Source organism: Electrophorus electricus, chromosome 5 (genome assembly GCF_041902795.1).
Source record: "Electrophorus electricus isolate QZ-2024a chromosome 5, ASM4190279v1, whole genome shotgun sequence".
NCBI classification, from domain to species: Eukaryota; Metazoa; Chordata; class Actinopteri; order Gymnotiformes; family Gymnotidae; genus Electrophorus; species Electrophorus electricus.
The window spans coordinates 14,390,001-14,415,240 of NC_137501.1; the positions used below are offsets into that span (position 1 = coordinate 14,390,001).

General features: G+C 45.6%; 4 protein-coding genes across 29 annotated transcripts in view; all 4 read right to left on the minus strand.

Annotated features, from left to right (window-relative positions):
- Positions 1 to 1,449, minus strand: part of ufsp2 (ufm1-specific peptidase 2) — an 80,205-nt gene extending 78,756 nt beyond the window's left edge. Inside the window, exons 1-5 of the mRNA XM_035530208.2 lie at positions 1,358 to 1,449; positions 1,078 to 1,156; positions 742 to 925; positions 481 to 535; positions 87 to 241 (exon numbers count right to left, since the gene is read on the minus strand). Coding sequence (XP_035386101.2) covers positions 87 to 241; positions 481 to 535; positions 742 to 925; positions 1,078 to 1,156; positions 1,358 to 1,360 — 476 coding nt within the window. The 5' untranslated portion in view covers positions 1,361 to 1,449. The remainder of the gene's footprint in view (positions 1 to 86; positions 242 to 480; positions 536 to 741; positions 926 to 1,077; positions 1,157 to 1,357) is intronic.
- A 90-nt stretch (positions 1,450 to 1,539) lies between these two features.
- Positions 1,540 to 8,110, minus strand: ccdc110 (coiled-coil domain containing 110). 3 transcript variants are annotated; one of them, XR_014123793.1, is made up of 4 exons: positions 5,321 to 8,110; positions 3,534 to 3,675; positions 2,456 to 2,555; positions 1,540 to 2,112 (listed from the first exon to the last, which is right to left on the minus strand). XR_014123793.1 is itself a non-coding variant. In XM_081714266.1 (2 exons), exons 1-2 carry the CDS (start codon positions 6,324 to 6,326, stop codon positions 5,039 to 5,041), a joined length of 1,053 nt encoding a protein of 350 aa, XP_081570392.1. In that variant the 5' UTR covers positions 6,327 to 8,110; the 3' UTR covers positions 4,757 to 5,038. The 3 variants fall into 3 exon arrangements, 1 of the variants encoding a protein (XP_081570392.1); XR_014123794.1 differs by lacking the exons at positions 1,540 to 2,112; positions 2,456 to 2,555; positions 5,321 to 8,110 and adding an exon at positions 3,917 to 4,653 and having other exon boundaries at positions 3,537 to 3,675; XM_081714266.1 differs by lacking the exons at positions 1,540 to 2,112; positions 2,456 to 2,555; positions 3,534 to 3,675 and adding an exon at positions 4,757 to 5,085.
- Positions 8,111 to 8,218: 108 nt separating this feature from the next.
- On the minus strand, positions 8,219 to 15,322 carry pdlim3a (PDZ and LIM domain 3a). Of its 2 annotated transcripts, none has more exons than XM_027031409.3 (7): positions 14,440 to 15,314; positions 11,617 to 11,771; positions 11,321 to 11,405; positions 11,036 to 11,223; positions 9,839 to 9,972; positions 9,545 to 9,656; positions 8,219 to 8,964 (listed from the first exon to the last, which is right to left on the minus strand). In XM_027031409.3, the coding sequence occupies exons 1-7, from the start codon at positions 14,530 to 14,532 to the stop codon at positions 8,799 to 8,801; spliced, it is 933 nt and encodes a 310-aa protein (XP_026887210.1). In that variant the 5' UTR covers positions 14,533 to 15,314; the 3' UTR covers positions 8,219 to 8,798. The 2 variants fall into 2 exon arrangements, with proteins under 2 accessions (XP_026887210.1, XP_026887211.1); XM_027031410.3 differs by having other exon boundaries at positions 8,764 to 8,964; positions 9,522 to 9,656; positions 14,440 to 15,322.
- A 1,135-nt stretch (positions 15,323 to 16,457) lies between these two features.
- The window catches only part of sorbs2a (sorbin and SH3 domain containing 2a), a 50,640-nt gene continuing 41,857 nt past the window's right edge, over positions 16,458 to 25,240 (minus strand). For 17 of the 23 annotated variants that reach the window (XM_081714256.1, XM_081714257.1, XM_081714259.1 and 14 more), the window contains 7 exons: positions 24,838 to 24,993; positions 22,767 to 23,696; positions 21,783 to 22,436; positions 21,097 to 21,204; positions 20,713 to 20,750; positions 19,109 to 19,215; positions 16,458 to 18,004 (listed from right to left, as the gene is read on the minus strand). In XM_081714256.1, coding sequence (XP_081570382.1) covers positions 17,943 to 18,004; positions 19,109 to 19,215; positions 20,713 to 20,750; positions 21,097 to 21,204; positions 21,783 to 22,436; positions 22,767 to 23,696; positions 24,838 to 24,993 — 2,055 coding nt within the window. In that variant the 3' untranslated portion in view covers positions 16,458 to 17,942. Of the gene's footprint in view, positions 18,005 to 19,047; positions 19,216 to 20,712; positions 20,751 to 21,096; positions 21,389 to 21,782; positions 22,437 to 22,766; positions 23,697 to 24,837; positions 24,994 to 25,240 lie in introns of those variants that run through there. The other 6 variants (XR_014123792.1, XM_081714258.1, XM_081714260.1 and 3 more) reach the window with 6 other exon arrangements.

Consider the following 25,240-nt stretch of genomic DNA (forward strand, 5'->3'; position numbering starts at 1 on the left):
CACGTCCTTGGTGTCTCCAGCAAAACTGCACCTATGCCTAGACAGAAGGGCAATGGCAGGACCATGTCAGTAGGGGGCGCACTCACGTCTGGAGGGGGTCGAAGCCGTTTGCTGACAGCACACAGTCCACGGACACGGGCATCCTCGCACAGTGCTGACGCCTGGTCAGCACACACAGACTCGGAGCGCTACCGTCCCCAGCTTCTGTGACCTCCATCAGGAGCTTGAGGTTCACCACACTCTAGAGAGAGAGAGAGAGAGAGAGAGAGAGAGAAAGAGAGAGAGAGAGAGAGAGAGAGAGAAGCACCACAGGCAGTCCTGTCAAACTCAATAACAAGAATGTGGCACGGTTCAAATACTGCTGTATTATAAGTCCAAGTACAAAGTACAGCTGGACTGCTGTGTTACAGGGAATGACGTGGTGTGCGACGGAGCGAATGGCACGGCTCTGTTTCACATGCTCAGAGATGCTGTACTCACAGCATCTTTTCTTTCTTTCTTTTTTGATGCCTTCTTACTCCCCCCATCCTCCACTCTATATAAAAAGAGGAAGGGGGGGAAATGAGGTCACTGGTAGCTCAGTGGTGAAGGTACTTGACTTGTTATCAGGAGGTTGCTGGTTCGCCGCTGCCAAGTTGCGCCCCTTAACCCTCAATCGCTCAAGCTGTACTGTAATTTTTTTTTTTACAGGTTTAACATACATACATACAACAACAATCAGTTGTTTCACATTTCACTCACGTTATATACTGGTGGATGTCCCTACACGGCGTCTCCTCGGTCAAATGCTCCACTGTCGACTGTAAGCCCTTGTTGGGCCATAGCAGTACAGGGCTGTTGCAGACGAGGAAAACTAGACTCTCGGATGATATTTTAGAGCGAAGGCCCTCAAAACATCTGGTGATGGCGCTTTGTCCCCGTTTTTCTAAACGACACGCAAGTAAAATCCTGAACCAGAACACATTTAAATTCTGTTTTATGATCACACGTCTCTGGGTATCGCATTCCTCTCCTAGTATGTTACTCAGGTCGTTTACAGTTCCAGTTTAACTGACAGCTGGTTTAAGACGACCTTACCGTTAGAGATGTCGAGTTGGCAGGAGAAGTCCAACATGCCTCTTACTCGAAAAATAACGGTGCTGTCGTCTGTCAGAAGCTAACATAAACAGACAATACGGTGACAAGGTATACGAGCCATTATGGCAGCCGGTTAGATCTCCGTAATTATCCTGCTTATAAATAATAAAAACATTATTAAATCTAACTAGCTACCAAGCGACCACTAAGCCATACCACACAGGTCATTGACTTTGGATTGTGCTTATGCTACAAAAGGACGAGCGATTTCAACACTTACCATTTTACCATTTACTAACTGGTATCAACGCACATCACCGAAAGGCAGCCATGGTGCATGACGTATCCATCATAACACTACCGGCTCCGTCCGTTCGCAACCGGAGGAATATACCACCACCTACTGAACTGGAGGTTTGTTACTACAAATAAAACCTAGAAATAAGTAAACGAATAAGCAAGTTGTTTTAAATATTAAAATATTTACTTTTATTTTTTTTTACAACTGGATCACAGAAACATATTTCAACTTTACACATTCAATGCACTCACACAGCGAACCTGAAGAATACTAATCACGGATCCCAAAGACAACTGGACAGTCAGTGATAAGAACTTTAAACGTATTCACTCATCACAGGAGGTTTAGGTGTGGGATATGTAGGTAAGCAGTCATTTTGGTGAGATTTCTGGGAAAGAGTTTTAATTTAAAAAAAAAATCATGAATGTTATAAATAAAGTATATATTACAACAGAGTATTGCACAATACATGGACATTATTCTTGAGTTTTCATGCAGTAATTTATTTTCTTACAAATGTAATGAACACTTCAACCTCCTATTCAGCTTTCTGGTTTGTGTGATGCCACAGAATGACTTCTTATGGAAAACACGCACACACGCACACGCGCCTTCTGCTCTAACAACTGCTCAGAGTTCTTGGTGAAGTGTGCCACTGAAACTCAGTGGTTTTGCATCCCTTTCTGTCTCTTCCTCCTTAAAGTGCTTCTCCGTCTGTTCCTCCATCAACTCTCCTGTAGAGCACAAAATAAAACGATCCATTCAAAAAACCCACAACAACCCGCTCAACAAAATCCACAACAATCCGCTCAACACACTGGTGGGTATTGCACAGGAAGGCGCTGCTGGAGATTCTGCACGCACAGAGCCGACCTCCAACCAATAAACCCTCCGGCAGTCGTGTGTTCAGAAACCGAGCGTGGAAGGCAGCCCAAAACGTACACGGCAACAGACACGCTCCAGCCCCACACCTACAGGGTGTTTCTAATGACGTGGGTGGTGTGCGTAGATTAAAATTAATGTTAAAATAGACTGTGAAGACTGTGCACAGGACTCGAATGCTACGAGCAGCCTTGCCTGTGGGATCCTCCCGCATAGCTGTCTGTAGGGCGATGCTGTAAGTGGCGTTTCCTGCACCGTCATGCACACTCATAATATCCTTCTCCTCGCATTCTTCCTGTGATACAGAGGGATTTCAATGACAAAATACAAAATATTCAAAATGCACTGCAACTGTTTGAAGTGGGGGTTTTTGCTTGGAAAATCCTGATATCTCCAGAGAAAAACCTGAGAGCAGCGTTTAAATTTTGTCTGGGGCCTTGATGCAGTCCTCAAAATGGACTTTGTTTAAATCTAACTCAATTCAGTTAAATTATCCATCCTCATTTTCAGAAATCAGATCTGAGGGTTTTTTTTTTTTTTTTGGACAACCATGGATGGGAAAAGCTTTAGTCCACCAGTCCTTTACACAAAACAGACAAACTGACCCTTATAGCGTCAGATTAAACACACACACCAAAATAATCTTGCCATCTCCTTTGAAACTCGCTTGTTCAGCCCCTGGTTATGTTGACACTGGCCAGCTGCAGCTGAGCAGTCATGGCAATCTCCCCGTGCGGGCCATTGCTACCCTGCAAACTCAGAAATGGAGAAGCCCCCGTTTTCAGAATACTACTGGTCATGTACCGGTCACAAGTTCGGTTACACTACCACCCCTCGATAAACAAATCATTCTTCTCTCTACTGGTGCCTAAGTAGTGGGACTAATTTACTCTATCTGACTTCCAATGGTATTTGAAGACCCACACCTGCAAAGAGCACTTAAATGAACACTAATGTTTGCATTACCAATTAAGAAATGGAAAAAAGTACATTTTTATGCTTAGTATATGCATCTGCTTCCCCAATATTATATATATATATATATATATATATATATATATATATATATATATATATATGAGTATTAAGCATAATTTCATATCAGACGCCAATATCAAAGCGCTTCTGTAAATCTCTCTAGAATAGCGCGGTTGCCAAATGTCGTAAAAGTACACGTAAACAATATTACGTTGGACCCCACATAATTACAAAGGTATAAGAAAATATTACAACGAAGAAAACCAAACAAGGACAAATGTCTTTTTAAGTGTACCTTCACGCAATTCGCTGCGGCTGTAAAGCAGGAAACCTTGTTCTCGTTCCATTTGAAGAGGCTAGGACCTGCCGTCTTAACCCCATCAATGAAATGACAACTGCAGATTCTTGAATTTTCGTTGGTACAATCCGGAGGTCGTCTGTAACATCGTTGAAATGGAAACTGAGAGACAGGCTACTAGCACGGGCAGTCCCGACTTTTAAAAAAACAAACAAAAAAAACATGCCATCATTTCTAAAATCTGTCCCAAACCACAGTAACTCCCTCTAGCATTTCATGTCATTGCATCCTAGGTAGCAACAGATGGCTATTGGTACTTGTTTAGCTGGCAAGCTAACTATAGCACAGCAGACTCGAAATCACTTCTTGATTAAACCAACCCTGATAGTTCTTCCCACTTCCTCCTTGCCTTGATGTCGTTAGGCAAACGGAAAAAACTGCACTGGCTTTTACTATAACTGTGATCGCACTCGGCTACAAAACATTGAACCATTTTCGGAAATTAGCTAGCTAATAATATTCATCTCCCTTAACCCCTTTTTAAGTTTACTAGCAATTCATAAACAAATCATTTGTAGATACAATACTGCCATCTACTGTTTAGGAGTGTGGGCTTCAACTGGAACGCACCTGAAGCCATAACATTTCACATTTCTCACCCTCATACATAAGTAAGGCTATAAAATCCTTATATGATTACATATATTCAAGATATAATTTCACGAATGTTCGTCATATATAAAACATTTCATTCACAGGTTTATGGCTCCTTTCTTACACCAACAATCATAACACCAGCTATGTCCCCCTTCGCACATATAACTTTGTATTTGACAGTTAGTTCTTATACTATATCAATATATTTGTAATATTAAGCATCTATGTTAAGACTTTTAGTATGATAAATTTTTGTATGAAACGTACACAACAGTTCTATAATTTTCAGATTTTGTCCATAGGGGCTGCTGTATTTATTTATTTTTTAATGTGAAAAGCATGGTTACTGTTTAATTCCATAAATCCCCTAAAATACATGTCATACGTGACATAACATTCTGCATGTGAAGACCAGATCTGGCCACATGACACAGTGTGCTGCATTTATTGGTTACATGAGTTAATTTGGTGTCTCTCAAACCCCCCCCCCCCCCAGGTGTCAGGTGAAGATCCGAAAATGAATGCCAACACACAGCATTAAGCTTTCCCCAAACTTACGGAAATAAATAAAACTGTTAGACCATTTTTTAATTTATTGTACCCCAACAATTCAGCAATCAGAACACAGTAAGGCACATACAATAGAATCAGGTCTTCCAAGTTAAATGTTGACAGTCTGATTCAGTGTTATTCTAGGAAATGGGCCCTTCTGATCGGAGCCCAATGTTTTGATTCTCTAGCACTCTTTCGCTCCTGCTGTTTTGAGCAGAAATGTAGTCTCTCTGTACTTCTGGTTCTCTAGTTTCAAAGTGTTCATTACACTCAAACCCAATGATGCTCCTCTTCTATGCCTCCTCAAAGAGCACCCTTATCTGCTCAGTCATCCCATCTCCTAATGATCAAAATAATAAAACATTTAAGAGATTTTCAGGGCTGTACACTAACATATTAATTTACTTTAATTCTAAGATATTACCTTTACTTTTGGTGGAAATATTAAGCTAACATTTACAGTGCTAACGCTCAGTAAATAACGTATGCTGTACAGCCGTTACAAGCTCAAACAAAAATGTATTTTTGACGTTTTTTGGCAACAGTACAGTTTTTCATGATCATTTTGGTCTTACCAAAACGTTTGCCCACTGTAGACCTCTGTGTAGGACTGTGATGTTCAGAGCTTCCTGGGCTTCTCCCTGCAACCAAAAGCTCCTTCCCTCCTGATTTCTTCTGCTCAGTCACTGGTTCCGGCACTGGAGTTCCCCGCACAGAGGTCGTGTCCCTCAGCTGTGACGCCACGCTGTCCACGAGGCTGATGTATTCCTGATGAAGCGTCCTGACTTCCTTTCGCAGCAGGTCCTTCTCCATCTGGAGGGCGATGAGGCAGCGCTCCAGTTCCTCTGCTCTGCCCTCGGCTCCTCCTCCTGCTCCAGGTTCTGCCTTCCTGAGCGCCAGCCGGCTCTGCTCCAGGCTCTCCCTCAGCGCCCTGTTCTCCCGCCGCAGCAGAGCCACGGTTTCCGGCTCCCCCCCAACGGGCCCCGTAACCCGCTCGCCGGGGCACCCGTCCTCCACGTTCAGTGGCCGCACCTTCCGGAGCTCTTTCATCGAGCGGGTCACGTCGGCCTGGAGCTGCACCACCTGCTTCGCAAGCTTCTGCTTCTCCAGGTCGGGTTCCTCGGCCTCGCCACTCTGCCGGCTATTCCCACACAGTTGCGCATGTTTGATCGCAATCTCGCTCTCTCTGAACAGCTGCCTGTTCCTCCTCTCCAGCGTCTTGTTGACGGTGGGGACATCACCGCAGCCTCTCGCAAGCCTCTTGATCTTGGCTTCAGGCTCCTTGCCTTTGCACTCCACCCTTCTCTGGCTGGCCTCCTCCTCCTCCAGCTTCTCCACATCCAGCCGGCCGCACCGGTCCAAGTGCCCTTTGTCCTGAGTCCTGAGGCCGAGGTCAGGACAAGAAAGCTTGTGGCGTTCTTTCAGTTGCCTATTCAGGTTTAAGTTGTCCTCCTCGAGAGACACCAGTGCATTCCTCAGTCGCTTCACAAGCTGGTCCAGTTCAGCAATTTTCTGAGATTTATGGTCCATAACATGTCCGGAGTCCTCTTCCGAAGCCATCTGTGAGGAGGCGTTATCCATGTTCACTCCACTAAGTAAACTCTTTTACTCCGTGTTGCCCTACTACCTTACTGCCAGATGACTGGTCTGCCCTGGCAGTAGATCTAGAATCAATTCAAAAGAGCACTGATGGTTTTCTTCTGTTCATTGGAGCAGTGACTACAGTTCTCTTACCTCTGATGTGTTTTAGCTTTTTCTTCTTCTTCTTTTTTACAAGAAATGGTTCAAATTTGTATTCACACCTTCTCAGTGTAACGTATAACCAATCAATTAGTATTTTACAAAATTGTAATTCTCAGCCTTTTCTGGGCGTGAAGCAGTCTTCAGTACTGGACAACTGGAGAACAAAAATTACATTACATCTTTTCAAACTTTTCCTTACCCACTCGGAGCTTCCATATCTAGTCACGTGAGCACATTTTTGCGCTTTCGTCAATTCAACACGTCTGAGCGCGATCATTTTCTAGTTATACAACTAAGCTAGCTACCTGCTAAATGTAACGAGGTCTAGAAAAGGCGGAACACGGATCGTGTTCCCCAAGACCGGGTTTTAAAGCTGTTAAATATGTTAGTTAGCTAATGCTAGCAGCTAAGGACACCGGTCCATGTCAGCTTCGCAAGATGTCAGCAAGCAAGGTAACGTTAGCTTGACAGCTACCTAGCTAGCAGCTAGCTAACATAGCTACATTAGCTGCAAACGATAAAGCATCTCACCTACCTACCGATGTATCTGGTAACTGGCGGGTATTCCTTCTTTCTTTTAGGATAAGACACTCGGTATGCAGCTGTTAACGAAATAAGCGGAACCACACCGCAGTCTTGGTCAGTCCATCAGTAGCTATGGTAACTCAGCTAACGACGTTGAAAAATGCTGCGGCACGAGAGCGCCAACAAAACAAAAACGCGCTTACCCTATAGGCCTACGGCAAACAATAATATTATTATTATTATTATTATTATTACTTTATCCAACTTATATTAACTTCCCTGGCTTATGTCTATAGGGTAGTCACAAAACTAAGTTTCCAAAAAGCACTCTCTTCATGGGGTAATTACACTTCAGTGAATCATACATGCTTTGGAATAGCTAGCAATAAAACTGAATGGAGCCTACAAGGACCTTGGTAGAAACCAGTGACCGCTAGTTTCATGCCTGGACTAATAGCTAATGGAGTTTGTTAAAGGGACTGCAGTATGGTACAGTAGTTAGGTTTGAAAGTTCAGTGCCAACAGGATTTATGAAAAGAGTGAGTCCATGCTTCACAAAATAATATGAATATGAAGGCAACAAGTCACTTAAGGAAAGATATAAGGAATTATAAAAAGGGAATCACAAGAAAAGAAGTGACTACATACCTCCATGTCATTGGTTTATCTGCTTCTGCACATAAAAGCAAAGAGTTCAAATTGTGTCCCATTTTGCAAACAAAATCAAGTAGGTTATAGAGGCAGGTTCTTGCAATGCCGTATGGACACTCTAGAAGGCGCCTATAAAATCACTCATTTCACCGACGGCAGAACTAAACGTAATCCAATTCAGACTAATAATTTTGCACATAACAGAACCGCCTCAGTTATGATTTCACCAAAAGACAGTTAGTGTCAATTTCCTTTTTAGAGCAACAAACGTTAGTATGCTAATTTCCAAGAATTTAAATAGGAAAAATAGGTGTTTGACAAAGTGATGTTTCACTGTTGTCTTTTGCTTGTTTTTGATCCACATTTGTCCACATCTGAAGGAGCATAACATAACATGACAAATTATTCAAAAGGCAAGTTCCTGTGTTCACACTAGTCACTGAAATGCAGTTGGAAGGTAATTGGTATAGACGTGGAAGGCAAAAAAAAAAAAAAAACTAATCAAAAAATACATCACTACAGACAGCAGTTAGAATAAGGAGCACAAGACGGAACCGCTTTAGAAACTCTTTTATTCATGCTAAAGAGGGTGGACACAGTAATCAATGCAAAACACTGACCAATCACAGCACACATATCACTAGCTGTGACCAATCGCCATCTTCTCAAGTTAAAGGAATGGTTTGTTCCTAAATGCTAACAATGTTTGGAAGCTGATACAGTGTCTGCAAGTAGAATATTTTTTAACTAAATCATTCTTCTAAAACAGTGGGGGTGGGCTGGAGTGATCTTTTTCACTACACCTCCAGTGTCATGCAGGGAGATAAATAGAAATAGTGGACCAGTCCATGGACCACACAGACATGTCTTTTGAAATAAGTAGCCACAATTGCTTGTTGCTACATTATGTGCAAAAACAGAATACACAAACAGTTCAAACACACACACACAAAAAAAAAAAAAAAAAGATCTGTTGCCGTTCAATACAATCAGTACATGCATGTGCATTTCTCATGAATAAACCATGGTGCTGGTTGTCTGTGTGTGTGTGTGTAAGTGTGCCTATGTGCATTTAAAGAATTAAGAGAACATAAAAGTGCAATCTTGTTGGATTCTGGTGTGTGTGTGTGTTCCCTACTCTGAAGTGATGGGGAGTCGCGATCGCACACGGGCATGATTTTCGCAGTACAGCTGGTCATCTACGAAATAGTAACCTTTCTGCTTCAGGTTCTCCTCGCAGTCCGAGCAGACGAAACAGCCAGGGTGCCGATACTTATCCCGCACCTTCACCACCGTCCCTCTGAGAGAGAGAGAGAGAGAGAGAGAGAGAGAGAGAGAGAGAGAGGTACAAAAAACAGATGTGTAGAAGAAACTACACAAACACAGTTCATTCCAAACAAATATCTAAATGGTTTGATTCAAAATAAAGATTAATTGTGAATGAATGTCTAAAGAGTTTAATTCAAAATAAAGTTGAATTTTCAATAAATATCTATTTATAGCCTAATTCAAAAGAGAGTTTACTTCTGAATGAATATCTAAATAAAGATTAATAGAAGGACCAATGATAAAGGGTGTGTAGGCGAGAGCAGGGTTTGCTTCGGATACCATGACATTGTGGACATGCTGATAAGGTCTTAGGCCTAACTATCATTTCAATAAGTCACCCAGTCATTTGTCTATTTATTTATCTGAAGAAATTATTGTACATTGTAAAAATCTAATTAAATCAAAGTTCTTTTAACCATATGGTTTATTTCCAAGTTAATGAACTTTTATGAATTTATTGGTTTTTTGTTAAACATAATTAAACACTGAATTATTACTTTAAAATGAGATGATTTCAGCAGGACTCACACTATGACTTCAGCAGTACTCACACTATGCCATTACCACACTTGTCACACATGGGCAGCTTGTGCAGATTGCCTGTAGGGGCTTGAGTCTTAGTGGTGGGGGCCTGTACTGTCCTCGTCACTATTGGACGTGTTCCTGTCCATCAGAGAGACTTCTGTTACTCCCACCAATCCAGTTGATTATAAGTGATTAATCGGGGGGGGGATTACCCTCAGTGATAATCTTGGTGTGCATGTGTGTGTATGTATGTATGTATGTATGTATATATGTATATATATATATATATATATATATATGAGTGTAGGTGGGTGTCATACCTTCACTGTTAATATAGTCCTGAAGGGCTTTGAAGGATCCTGATTGGCGGGGCTCATGAGGCTCCTCCTCTTCCTGATCTCTCTGCAGCATGCGGTACACATCTGACTCCTCTATAGAGGTCAGAGTCCTAGGACTACACACACATACACACAAGCATACAAGTGCCATCATCGTCAATATAGGTACACATCTTTCTCCTCTGTTGATGTCAGAGTCCTAGGATTACACACACACACACACAAACACACAAACATGCCAACATAATCAATATAGGTACACATCTGACTCCCCTATAGAGGTCAGAGTTCGAGGGCCCCACACACACACACACACACACACACAAACAAATATACAAATACAGACATGCCATAATCAACAATATAGGTACACATCTGACTCCCCTATAGAGATCAGAGTCTTAGGGCTATCATCATCATCATCTTCGGTACATATCTGGGTCTTCTATTCAGGTCAGAGCCATAGGACTAAACATACAGATACACACACATGCCATCACAGGTACATACACCCCCCCCCCCATCATAAATCATCATCATCATCAACGACAACAGTATTGTCATCAGCATCAAAAGTACACGACTCTTCTGTATATGCCAGTCTTAGAACTAAACACACACACACACACACACACACACACACACACACATAAGCAAGACTCAAAATGTTTATATGTGAAGAGATATACTAGCTACTGCACATCACATTTTAGTGCCTTTATTTTGAATTATGCATGTTAAATTCTAAGTAGTTTCATATGTAGTTTGTTATATGTAGAAATATGTTGTAAACTGTCCCAATTCCTAAAAGCATTATACTGTTCTAGCATTTCATGATGGTCTTTGTGTTGCATTTGTGCTGCACCCCAGCCCTGATTGGCTCATGTGCAAGCTGATTGCAGCGCTCATTGGAACATGTGCAAGATGACTGCAGCCCTGATTGGCTCATGTGCAAGCTGATTGCAGCGCTCATTGGAACATGTGCAAGATGACTGCAGCCCTGATTGGCTCATGTGCAAACTGATTGCAGCTCAGTCCCCCCTCAAAAAACAACACTGTTCTGTAATAGAATGGGAGCCTTCTTAATACATCGGTTATAAAGGTCTGGAGAGACGATTCGGGAGTCATTTTAAATGAGGCACACACAAGGAGGCCTTAGAAGGGTCCTTCCACTCTCACCTCTCTGGCTTGTTTTGCATCAGGCCCCTGAGCTGTCCGTGTAAGGCATCCTGAATGTTGCCTGAAGAGTAAAGGCCAATGGGGGAGTTGTAGGCGGAGCTGACCACCTGCCGCTTGTCGTCAAGGTTGGCTGCCGCCACAAAGGGGGTGGGCCTCCGGTTGTGGCCTGTGCCTATTGGTCTGTACTCCTGCCATTCAAAATCACATTCACATTTGTCACATAACAGGCAGTGGGATTTGCTGACGCTGGGCGATGTGTGACTTGTACCTGTGTGTGACTTGTACCTGTCTCTCAGACTCCAGGTTGATTCTGAAAGGGTGCGCTCTGCCGTCTTCTCTTACCTGAGGGGACCACAGCCTGACTTCTGGCCTGTCTCACACACAGGGGGATTGTTAACTTCAAGCAGTGTGCTGAACTGATTCACTAATTCACTGATTCATCTGTTACCTAATGCTGTTTCTGCACTGCAAAGGCTACATGGTTGTAGGTCTGTAGCAGTGTCGATTTTTGTTGTTGGCAGTACCTGCGTGTGTGTTTTTGTGTATTTGTGTGTGTGTGTGTTGTCCTATGAACCCCTAACCTCTCAATGGTTAAGGTCAGCTGTCGCATTGCCGCTTCCTTGATGCGATTCTGAGCCTCGCAGTGCATCATGTTGTCGGCGGCGACGCCGTCTATGGCCAGAATGATGTCACCTGGGGACAGGTCAGCCACTGACGCCTTGCTGCCTGGGGATATCTGACAGATAAACACATTCAAAATCTTCAAACAACAGAAACAACAACAATGGCTTCACATATGGACAACACATGGGTCAAAAACAGAAACAGAAACAGAAATCAGAAACATGGCGCAGTCTGATGGCGGAGCAAGCCAGCTCTGGACACAACTTAAGGTGGATCGCCACTTTTGGTTTGGCTAAAGACCACCTTAAAAGCTGTTTGGGTGTTAGATAATTCTTGATTTTCCTACCGATTTATTTCTTTATTTACACTTGTAAATGGAAATGGATGTTTGAGTGTGTGGGAGAGAAAGAGAGAGAGAAAAAGACTGAGAGAGAGACTGAGAGTGTGCCCTCCCCCTTACTGTTATGTGCACATTTGTGTGCTGTTTTTCTCTGTAAACAGAATAACAATCTCCAGACGAACTCTGACAGACTGTCAGAGGCGTGGCCTCTCGGTCTGCATCGCCTGTGGGTCATGTGTGCCCGCGCACGACGGGGTCATGTGCAGGATAGGCACATTGAAGGTGTCCAGGCCACTGCTCGTTTTGGTGCTTCCTGAACACACCTGATTTACTCATAGATGGAAGAGACGGAGGATTCAATCACTAAATCACGCGTTGCTCAGTCCCCTGAGGACTCTGATGTTATCTACACGGAGGCTTTAAAAGTCATCCTTCCTTGAGGGTGGGGGTGTGAATGCATCATCTCGGCCCCTGGGTTCGACGCCCACCCCTCGCTGCCGCAGAACAGAGGCTGCAATCATGACCTGAACCCGATCGCAGATGACGTGGTGTGTCACGAGAAGGGTCAGGCAGGGGAGGTGACCTCGTTATGAAAGCGAGGGGGAGTGGTTCCATTCCTTTCTTCTCGTCTCTCATCCCCCATCCCAGCTGGGTTTCCTCAAGGGGCGGGGGGGGGGGGGGGTGTGCGTTAAAGAGCACAAGGACCTTGTGTGAACTCGAAGGAACGATCGAAGCTCTCGCAGGCAGCCGTTCCGTGAATAGCCCCGGTTCAGGGGCCTCACGCGACCGAGACGTGACATGCAATGGAAAGAACACGACTCCCACTGTAACCCCTGTAGTGGACGTGTTTCTGCTTCAGGCATGCCGCGGTCATACACACCGCGTTGGCTCAGCAGGATTTCAGAAACACACTGAAAGTGCGTTTATAAATGGAGTTATAAATGGAGTTAGACATGTTTTAGCTTCCAGATTTCGAATTCTCAGTGGGACAGAATTCACAGATGGAAGCCAGAACTCTAGACCTCACGCCCGCCATCATGTTTGTGTTGTCATGTGTGCACTTCTACACCGACAAGGTCACTTTGAGAGTGAAACCATGCAGAAACAAAACTGAACTATCGCTAGCTGCATTTGATATGCCGTGTGGTTACTGGTCTTACTGGTTTATGTGTGGCCTTTTGTTTAATTAGCAGGCGCCACTCTTCTGCTAGATTAAGCGTGACACAGCCAATCTTAGTTTTGGGTCTTAAAGCATCTCAGAGTACTTTGAGTCCTTCCTATCTAGTTTCTTGTTCTATAAGCAATCCTGCGTAAAATATGCAGTGCAGTCAATAAAAGGACTGAGATAGTACAAAAGCAAAAGAGAGAGAGAGAGAGAGAGAGAGAGAGAGAGAGATAGGTGGGGGGCTTTTGACCAAAAATGGCTGCGTGCTGGAGCCGGAAGCGGTTCAGAGTCGCGCTGAAGCGCGTGGGTAGAAGGCGCCGCGAGCCAAACCTCATTAGAGCTGCGCGACTCTCCAGAACGGCAGCTGTAAACGCTCACGCGGACAGACTAGCATCGTCTTGTCAAACCGTATGCGAATACCGAGCTGTCGGTTAGTCACGTAAACATGGACTTAAGATCGAAAGGGCGAGGTCGTTGTTGTAAATATCAAAGTCCCCCCCCCACAGTGTGGTACTTGTGATTAATGCATTGGTTTGCTCATTTTCCGGATGGTTTCACAGACTCGTGCAGAGACAGCTCGCGTCAAAACACTGAATGACGTGTTCCTTTCACCTGACGTGAGCGCGAATCCATTTAAAACATCTATCCATCCTTTCTCTATGCACTCGTCCATCTGTCCATCCATTTCTGTCGTTTGCTTAAAGTAAGCAGTCATCCACCGACAACAGGTGCAAGTGCTCCGATGCTGCCTTTCTTATGATTCACTCGCAGTGCTTTTAGAAACACACACACACGCGCAAACTAAATTTAGTGTGGCTTAGGTTTTACTTTATCCTACTAAGAACTCTATCCTACATGACGGCTCATGCATCACTCTTTATCTGTGCTAGTAGGAGCGGAGCATGCGAGTATGCTTTCAAAGTGAGCATTCCGGGACGGCGCTCACTTATTATTGGACACCACCCAGGGTCGGCGAGCGCCCTCTCGCCTTAACAGAGATTATTATTTCAGCTGTCGCCGTCGCAAGCTTCGCAGTAATGAATGTTTTTTTTTTTTGCGTGCAAGTGCGTCTGGTGTAGGTTGCTATATATGTGAATCAGATATTAACGGACATGTAAGCAGGTGGGCGAGGTTTTAGAATATATGCGCGTGCATGCACGCAAAATCCAAATATTTTAAGTGATCACAGCTAAAATATAATTCTTATTTAACCCAATATCCATCATTCACCCCCCCCCCCCCCAACACGCCCCCCCCCCCCCCCCCAACACTCACCTTGGCAATAGTTAGAGGCTGGTTAAAGTCCTTTCCTCCGATAAGACGAAAGCCCCACGGGGCCGGTCCATCCAACACAACACAGTGTGGCATATCCTCTGTGAGTATCTGTATGAGTCCCTCTCAGAAAACAATTCTCTGTGTGTGTGTGTGTGTGTGTGAGAGTATAGAACCTCCCCAGTGGAATGGTGGAGTGTACTGCGTTTTGTCCCTTTAAAGTAGACGAGAGAGCACACCTCCCAGGATAGAGTACCCAGGGACATCGTAGCTTTAAAACTTTATCTCTCTCTATCTCTCTCTCCCCCATCCCTCTTTCTATCACTTTACCTCTTTAGTCAATCACTCTCTAGCCTTCTTCTCCACTTCTATGCTTGAAAACCTAACAAACACTAATAAGCACAACACCGTGCCCGCTGTTCTGGGACCAGTTCTATCCTTCTTACACATGACAACAAACAGTAAGCGACTAAGGATCAACGATGCAACTGCAAATACAACTTGCAGCAAACAAGAACCGTGACAAACATCGATATAAGACGTATTTGGCACAAACTCACGATGTGTGACGCAAGACTTTCACAAAACAGCTTTACCCCCGAGATGGACTTTGAGCGTAAATACATCACTGTGGGGGATTTTCACTCTTTAGTTACACGGGCCAGTGCAGGAGGTTAAGTGTCTTAGACAGAAACATTCCCACAGAAGCCCCGTTCCCGGGCGCCCTTGCCCGCCGCGGGGCAGGCCGGGGTGCCTGTGGGAACCTGGAGGGTGCAGCGCTGCTCTGCCTGTCCTTATTTGGTGAGACACGCAGACGCAGCTGCGGAGCGGCTCACGCACGCATTCTTCGGCTCTCCCTCTCTCTTTTCTTCCCTCCCTCATTTCTTTCTTTCTTTCTTTCTTTTCTTTCTCTCTCTCTCTCTCTCTCCTTTCTTTAACGACCTGTAACTCTCTTCCTTTCCCCTCAGTGCCCTAAGATGATCTATCGCCTTCTCCCGGTCCCTCCCTCTTCACCTCCGTAACTTTTCTCCCTCCCTCTGCCCAGAATGTTCCGTCGGGCGGAGGTTTGTCTTTCCTCGTCTCCGTCTGCCCTCTCACGTAAACCGAGTGTTTCTCTCACAGACAAACACACTTTTTTTGTCCTGACCTGTTCTGAGACGGCACTAAGGGGGAAAAAAAATCGAAGAATAAAACGTTATGACCCAAACCTCTGCTTCCAAGTGTCTGTAGAGTAGCAATGTAAACTTGGAAAGGCAAGTTAATTAGTCAAATTCCAGCCTGCTGGATTGGTTTGTTTCCTCAAGGCCTTTGGGCACCGGCCAATCACAAGCGTCATTACTGGAATTTGGAGCCCTTCAGAAATATCTAAATGGCTTTGGCAGTGTCCGAATGCGATTGTTTTCAGAGTTTCACTGGCACCTTCTTCTAGTTGTTTCTCTATTTCTCTCACACACACTGAAAACAGTACAAATACGTAGGTGAAGCAGTATAAAGTGGCTGTGAACGGGATCAGTGTAAAAGCGCCGTCACACGCCATTACGTGAAGGCAGGTCGTAAATTTAGAAGATTATAGCCAAGCATATTTGGGACCTAAGCACAAATTTGGACAAGGTTCCCTGAAGCCAGGGCTACTCCAGTTCTGGAGAGCTGTCGGCTTCACAACAAACACTTAAAGCCTGAGCAGCGAGAAGAAATTTATTACATACCGAACTGATAGAGACAGAGAGAGAGAGAGAGAGAGAGAGAGAGAGAGTGTTTGTGTGTGTGAGAGAGAGAGGGGTTTCACTTCTGCCCTTTAAAGGGACACATAGAAGCACGAATGCGTGTCTGTTAATTCTAAAGTTATTAAGTATACACAGGGAAGTGAAACGATCTCGTAACTCAAGCCGCCCGGTGGCTAAAAAAAACAGTACGCTGCTGAATGTTTGCGTAGCGTTTTGTTTTGGTTGTGTGTGTGTGTGTGTGTTTGGAGGGAATACAGGAGAGGCCACGATAATGAAATGAAATGAAACTCAAAGCGATGAGTGCAAAGACGGACTTTATAAAGCAGGTGGAGCTCATCAGCACAATGTAATATGTCAATAAAAACAAACAAGCAAGCAAGCAAACAGAATGGTGCAGTCTATGAAAGCAAACAAATCAAAGAGTGCAGAAAACTTGCAGCATTTCTAATTTAAGGTGCTTTAAAGATTGGTAACTTTTCGGGTCCACACACACACACAAAGCAGAGGAAAACAAAACAATACATTAATTTAATACAGTGAACCTACTCTTCATGTCATGTGCAGAAAATCCTCTGAACACTGAATAATGTTCCTTTTTAATATCAGAGCCCTTTGAAAACTAAACTTGACCTTTCTGATAAAAGTTAAACAATGATAAATGCACACATTATAAAACACCAGTTATCAGACTGCAAACCACTCTGACATCCTTTTTTCCCCCCTCACAAACTGAATTTTGTGATAACTTCGCCACACGCTGGAACAGCGGTGCACGAAATAAAAGAATGACAGAGAGAACCTGGAAAAAGGGAACACTTTTCTTCCATCGAAATGCTTTTTTTCCACCCCCCCCCAACTTTCTCTAGCAGTAGAGAAAGTTACCACTACCTTCAGACGTTTTCATATTTATAACCAGCTACCAGCCCACTTGACTGACAATCACTAAAACCCAAGATATTCATAACATTCTCTTGTATATACAGGAAAGTATGTCCTTTAGTGTCATATCAGAAAATTACCCCAAAACGCATAGCGTAATTCAGAAAGCCAACGTATTTTGTGCGCTCCAATACATACTTAATGATTGTTCAAGGAATTTCTATGCGGCGAACGTTGTTTTGGTTGACGCCGTCGTACCCATATTCTGAAGCACTGCAAATACACGGACATCGTTGTTCCTGTTGGGGCCAGTTAAGGACACTGTGTCTGTGTGTTTTAACGTAGAAGGAATTCATATCTGAGTTGCACGTGTCTCATTATTGCTTTGACGCTAATCGTATTATTTCGCTTAAAACCCAACTATCTCCACGTGCGCTCTGAACGCTCCTACGCGACGTGGTCTCTCACACACACACACACACCCCCACCCACCCACCCACCCTCTTTTTTGAAACCTTGTCCTGATCAGACAATTTTCCACCTCGTATGCCCATATCTTCTGAAGGAAAATATTGCTTATTGGAAAATATCACCACTAATAAATAATGTGTAATAATGAGAACAGAGCGTGTACCACAAAGTTAATTTCTGCTGCAGGAAGGAAGCCGCACCTTCAGATGAACCCAAATTTCTGTTTTATCAAATAAAAAAACAAGTTCATTGGAGGAGTCTGTGTAAAGATGACTAGTGCTAAAACATGTTTTTGCGTGAGAATACAAATGCACACACGCATAAGAAAGCACACAGAAATTCACGCACGCACGCGCACACACACGGTTGAGGTTCCACATTGGCCCTGTAAGGAAAGGCTTCAGGGTAGCCATGGTTGTGCTGAGATCGTCGTTAAAGTGGCTTAACGTAGTTTCCTGGGAAGGTTCCAAACTGCTTGCTCCTCCGAGACGTCCCTACAGAATCGGAGAAGGAGACGGAACAGAATAATAAGAAGAAGGAAGTGAAAGGATCAAGATGGAATTAAGAACAGGGGGAGAAGACAGGAAACATGAAGTCAGAATTAACTTGTGGAAAAATGTGCTGGGAAAACAAATGAAATCCATCTTACACCTAAACTAAACTTACTACCTCTGCTAATTGGCTCTTACTGCACATAATATCCAGCCACACCAGCACAGAGTGACAATTACCCTGCCAGGTGGAACGCTGAGAATTCCGCTGTTCCGTGCTGGCAACAGACCTGAACTGCGCTTGATTTTATCATGGCTGTTCCTGGCTTAGTTCTGGCCCTCAGGAGGTTCGACCATAATTGAGGCAGTTAACACCATTCTGTGGCGAGGAGTGGGGCACAGTAAGCAGATGTAACTGCTTAGACCCGACTTGCTGGCCGCAGCCGTGAACACCGCCAGCCCCTGTGGCTGGTTCTAAGCGGCTACGAGCGGTTGGGAGTGGGTCTGCCTTCCTGCCATGTTTGATAGCAGTGCTAAACATTGGGATTTGATCCAGGTGTGTTAGCACGGCACTGGGACGGTAATGGCACAGTAATATACCAAAGGGACGGTAACAGTAACGGTAACAGTAACATTAATAGTGGTAACAGTAATGTTAACATTAACGGTAATGGTAACGGTAATGCTAACAGTAATAATGGTAACGGGGAAGCAGCTGTATAGCAGTACCAACGGGGTTTTCAGATTCACAATCAGGGACACTTTTGTTCTGTTCCAGCTCCAAACCTGCTTCTGCCAGGTAACCGAACACAAACTACACATCAACCCAGCGAGGAGGACAGTGCTACAGTGACTCTTCTCACATGCTCACACACAATTCCGATATAGTAACACCATCCCTATACAACAGCTTTGAGATGTGTGAACGTGACATGACATGCAGACTGGCTGGAGTTCAGCCAGGTCCTGGACTTCACAAAAAAAAAAAATAAAAAATCACAGCGTAGCAAAGCCTCCAAGATGGTAACCAATTTATGCTGAATTACCATCTCCTCTGAATATGGCGCATGCAGGTCACGTGCGTGTTACGCGGTGCGGTTCACGCACCTACGAACCAGCCGTCGTCACACTTCTCCACCACGTCCACCATGTCGCCGGCCCGAAGCTCCAACTCATCCTCGTTGCGCGGCCGGTAGTCGTACACGGCCTGGAACCTGGCCAGGTGAGCGAGAGGGCTTTAAAGTGGCGGTATTAGCCATATACACTCTTCTGTTCTTAAAAAAAATATACAGCCCCAGTACCGAAATAGTTGGGACAAACTAAAAATGCAAATAAACAGGGAAAAGCAGTAATTTGTAGTTTTACTTTGACTTACTTTAGGAAGATAAAGGCAGGATATTTCATGCTTTAACTAAACGGCTTCAGTATTTTTTTAAAGGTAAAGGTTTATGCTAAAACTGACACCTGCAACACTTTTGAAAAAAGGTGAGAAAAAAAATAAACATTTGATAGGTTGCAATGATGTACAGACGAGATGTGAACCAGGAAGTGTTAACCGCATGATGTGAACAAGCTGATTGATGTGAAACAGGAGATGTGAAGATTCAAGAATCTGGTCAAATCTCAGTGCGTGAAGAGCAGGGCTGTGAACCAATAATGTGGCGGACATCACATCCCTCAGAAGTCCTACAAGGGACCGTGCATTGATGCAGGATATCACGGCATGGGCTCGGCAATATTCCATTAAACCTTTGTCCATCAACACCATTCACTGCTGTGAGCTCTGGCTTTAATGCTCAGAGAAGAAACTGTACATCACCACTGTGCGGAAGGGTCAGCGACGCCTCAGGACACCGTCTTGTCCGAGACGGACGGTAGCGCCGCGGGAGAGCGTTTCGCGGCCCCACGAGTTCAGTTTTAAAAAAGCTGTCATGTTCTTCAGGCAGAAGAGGACTAGACAGTTCAAATCACGGCAGGCGTAAAGGCCGGCGTGTGTGAATACCTGCCTGTTGGTAGTGGTAGTGAAGGCCCGCGAAACTGCATGGCCAACGATATTCGTGCTGGAAAATTCCACCCACTAAACTTAATGAACGGCTGTCTTCAATACCCAAACACATAATATGTGTATTATCGAAAGAAAAGGTGTTCCACAATGGTAAACGCGATTGTTCCAGTGTTTTGGAATGTGTTGTGGTCATCAGATTTGAAATGTTCATATCATACATATTCATATATTTAAAATTTCCATATATTTGCATTTCAAAAATCTAATTATATTCATAAAGTAAAATATTATACAATATGTTGTTATGGTGGGTTTTTTTTCTCTCTCCAACACCTTGGCCACAACCCACCCCTTTGAGGGACATAGTTGAACACGCTCACACCCACTGGGTTATAAACTGTGTTACAGATATGAAATTATATATCTGTAAGGTATTTGGGTGTATAAGTGTTAAATGTATTGCACCCAAGGGTAGGTGTTTGCGATGGTGTTTTAGGTATAGTACAGGGTGAACAGTAGTTACAGGTCACTCTTTGTTTTAAATTGCATTTTCTATACTGTCCCAACTTTATCAGAACTGGGATTATATTTACGCTCCTGCAATATTGATAAAATCCACCTGGAGCTCTACGCAGCACATTGTCATGACATGGCCAACATGCTGGAATGTGTCATCGACGGTACAGCATAAGACGACGTCACTTACGGCTCTCCAGATCCATGGGAGGAATCCTGCATCATCCTCTGGGAGAGAAAACGGAGAGAGGAAGTGAGAGAGGGAGAGAGAAAGAGCATCAGTATTTCGTAGCTCCATCGTGTAGACGGTCCGTGCCTGTAACAGATCCATCACTCCGAACGCAAGAACAGAGGCATTGGTTTTGTGCAAATTCAATTTTATAAGTAGCACCAAAGCAACAAGCTTGTATTTCCTGGGACACCGTAGCGTGTTACACATGCACAGGTAGAAAGGGGATCTGCGAGTGTATGTGTGTGTGTGTGTGTGTGTGTGTGTGTGTGTGTGTGTGTGTGGGGGGGGGGCTCCATTTCCCAGCCTGCACGGCTGCAAGCGTCACTGCACACTCCGTCCTACCCTGCGTGCCCTGCTGGCGGAAAACGCGGGGGATGCGCAGCGCCTCCTGGTGGTGACGGGGCTACGTGGCGGCTTGCCTTCCACCATCGCCTCCTGCTTAGAAACGCTCTGCAAGAGTCACAGCCGGGGGGCGGCGGGCGTAAGAAGCTGCGTCTCGCCCCACGTGCGGTGGCGTTAGTGTCACTCGCCGCATCGGTGCAAGGGTTCCGAGCTCACGTCAGTAGTGTTACGTCGGCCGTGATCCGGAGCATGAACAGCCTTGTGGCCCGGAGGGACCGACGTGGACAGATCGCTGCAGGACAGGGGAGTGAAGCATGAAGGTCCTGAACTGCTAACCTGCTCCAGCGATCTGCCATACGGGGGTTAAAGCTACGAGCGCTTAAGGGGTCCAGGCACCGAACAAGCTCGCGGCACACCAACACACAAGCTGTCTTACTTAGGAAAGTCATCACACACACATACACACACACACACACTTGTTAATTTAGCACTTAATTTAACACTCAAGCACATGCCCCACACATGCCTCTGCTTGTGCTAATTAATTCCACAAATCTTCTATTCACAGTACCAAACACCTGCAGACTCCAACACATGCCCATGACACACACACACACACACACACACACACACACACACACACACACACACACACACACACACACGCTTGTTCTGTCTTGTTTTACCTTAATCTGAGGAGAGCGGAGCTGTGAGCGAGGTGATAGAGGGGGAACAGATAGACGAGTGGAAAGATGAGCGGAGCACAGAGGAGTGCCAGAGAGATCCGGGGGTTGGGGCTGAGGGGTGGAGGCAGAGGGGGGAGGAGACGCAGAACGGAGAGGAGCAGAGGAGGGGGGGAGGAGGGGGGAACCAGGAGGGGGGGTCGTGGGAGACGCCGCTGCCCCAGGAGGAGGCACGGGGGAGGCGGGAGGTGATGGAGAGGAGGAGGGGGGCGACGCGGCGATGGGGGGGAGGAGAGGCTGCCGTGAGGGGTACAGGGGTGGAGGAGTGGCGGGGAGGGGCGGCGACGAGGAGCGGAGAGGGGAGCAAGAGAAGGGGGGAGAAGAGAGGGAGGGAGGAGGAGGAGGGAAGAGACTGCGGTGAGAGGAGGGGAGAGAAGTGAGAAAGAAAGGGGGAGGGGAGGAGCACGGAGAGGAAGGGAGAAAGGCGGGCCGGAGAGGGGGAGAGCGAGGGGACGGCAGACGGGAGGCCGCGGGGGCAGGAGGGGGAGAAGAAGAGAGGAGAGCGGCTGGGCTCCACGACCGCGGCGGAGCGCAGCAGGGGAGCAGGGGAGGAGCGGAGAGGGGCGACCGAGGCTGCAGCGGGCCGTGAACATCAGCCTAGCAAGGAGGACAGTGCTAGTTACTCCTCACACACACACACACACACGCACACACACACACGCACGCACGCGCGCACACACACACACACACACACGCACGCACGCACGCGCGCACACACACACACACACACGCACGCGCGCACGCACGCACGCTTCTCCAGTATAGTAAAACACAATCCCTGTGTAATAGCTTTTAGATTGTATTCAACAGAAAGGCTTAACACTTTAAAAGGATAAACTTGGAAACAATACATGATGACTAGACAGACAGACAGACAGACAGACAGATGACGGTAGGTAAATTATGGTGTCATACTGCAAGATCTACCTCTGGTCTCAAATCACTGCTTATACAAGTGGATGCGGGAGATCTGATTGGCTTGTCTCCCTCTTCCTGTATGTACAGCTCAGGAAGTGCCGGACCAAAGCTCTCTGGAACTGGCTCCGAGGAAACGCTGAGCACACCAGACAGGAGTGTCACAGTCTCTTCGCTGTAGATCTCATCATCTCTGTCTGCTGGGCTTTCTGGGTCACTGATCAAACTGACAGGCAGGGGTCTCTCCAAAGCTGAGCGATCAGGTGGCACCTGCAAGTCCGCTAAGGTTTTCAATTGGTTCGCCAAAGTGGTGGGTGACTTTTTGGCGGGCAGCATATGGCCACACATCCTCTCGACGTCCTGGTGTCGCCGTTTATTCGGGAACATGGACAGGAGTTCGCCATGCGGGTCTGACTGCTTCCTTGCGCGCCCCAGGGTCCACTGTTCTCCAGTCAGTGTTTTAGCATCGTTCTCCTCTGCTTCTGTGATGCACAGCTCTCGGTTCAGATCTGAGGTCAGTCTTTTGGCTGCCTGTGTGGCTGCGAAGCTGTCCCTATTGTAAAGGGGGTGGGAGCGATCTGTGCCAGAAGAGGTGGAGCTACATGTGAGAGGCGGGGACACGGGTGGAAGAGGAGGCGGGGATGGAGGCGGGGTCGTAAAGGACGCCCACGAGATGGTTTCTTGCTTGAGAACAGGGATGCGGTTTAGGGTGGAGCTTCGCGGTGGGGGGGTGAGGCCTCGTACCGGGGGGGTGGGCGGTATGGGGCTTGCGCAGTGAAGGATGCTGGGAAGGGGTGGAGGAGTGGGTGGGACTGGGGTGATACTGGGAGAAGGGGTGGAGACACCCAGCGTAAGGGACAGCCATTCGCTGGTGACTACTTGGAGGCTGGGCCAGGGGGCAGAGACAGCATGAGACAGCAGAGAAGGGGAACCGGGAAAGGACTTTGAGAGAGGGAGAGAGAGAGAGAGAGAGAGAGAGAGAGAGAGAGAGAGAGAGAGAGAGAGGGAGAGAGAGAGGGAGGGGGGGTACAGGGAGAGAAAGATAAAGAGTGAGGGAGCAGGACGGAGAGAGAGAGATAGCAGGACAGAGAGAGTGAGGGAGCAGGAGAGTGAGAGAGAGAGCAGGACAGAGAGAGAGAGAGAGAGAGAGAGAGAGAGAGAGAGAGAGAGAGAGAGAGAGAGAGAGAGAGAGAGAGAGAGAGAGCAGGACAGAGAGAGAGAGAGAGAAAGAAGCAAGGAGAGAAAAAAAGCAAGTGTGACAGAAATAATTAAAAAACTAACAGGATCGCAACCTTTCTTCTTTTCACCACAGTAAAAAAAAAACCTTTGCTAATTTTGGTATGAAAGCATTTAACGACATTGGCAAAACTAGTTCTGGCATATTTCTGCCGGATTTTATTTCAAAAGCACAGAGGTTGCTGCTTGACTCTTTGGAACACTCTTCCCACTTCCAAAAAAACTCCCAAACAATCTCGGGAACACGCACAGGAATCTCTCGGACCACTACCAAAATGCTGCCTTTTAAAGGTATATACACTCTAAAAAGCAGTTTGTGTCACATTTTTAGCAGAGTTTAGTGTTAAGTGCAGCGTATACAGGTTTGTGTGTGCACGCGCGTCTGTGTGTGTATTGTGTATGTTCTACAATTTAGTAAAAGAAGCAAGACCGGCGTAACTGTTGAAATTACATTTTTTAAAAACATTTGTTTACCTTTTCTAAGACCAATACCAGAATTATTATTTTGTTATTTCGCTGAGCTGTTCTCGTGAGAGCAAGATTAACAATAACTGCTAGCTAGCAGATAGCGTGAACGCCTTTGATGCTCACAGTGGACTTTTCATTTGCACAATTTATGCGAACGTTTGTAAGGGCCCCTCTGAGGCCTCAGAGACCACTCCCTTTATCACAGCATGCAGCCAGTACGAGGAACGTGTGTTTGTATTTTAAATTTGGTCAAATGTTATTTCACACGCTGCACTCGGTACTGTTCTATGTTAAGCTAACGTGCTTTAGATTTTCTCATCAGCACTGTGCGTTTGTATGGTGGATTTGGAGAGGCTAATTATAACCAGAACACACTCACCCTTTGCTTGTCTCCATGGCGACCAGGGCTCTTGGAAGGAGACCCTTTGATGACATCAACGTATGACACGGGGAATATCCCCTGCTTATTGGAGCCAGGGATCCTCCCCTCAAACCAGTTCATATCCACCTTCCTCAGCAAGATCACCTTCTCTCCCTGTAACACACACACACACACACACACACACACACACACACACACACACACACTGAAATTGGTTACTTTGTGTGTCCATGTGGTTCTTATATATATTACATATTGAGTAGATGACTGAGTAGATGTCTACTAGCATCTACATGTATATGGACATAGAACATGAATGTGTGTTTATTAGTGATGTAGGATTCAGGAGTGCTTGTCTCGCAGGACAGGAAACATGAATGTGTCTAAACCCAGATAGTGT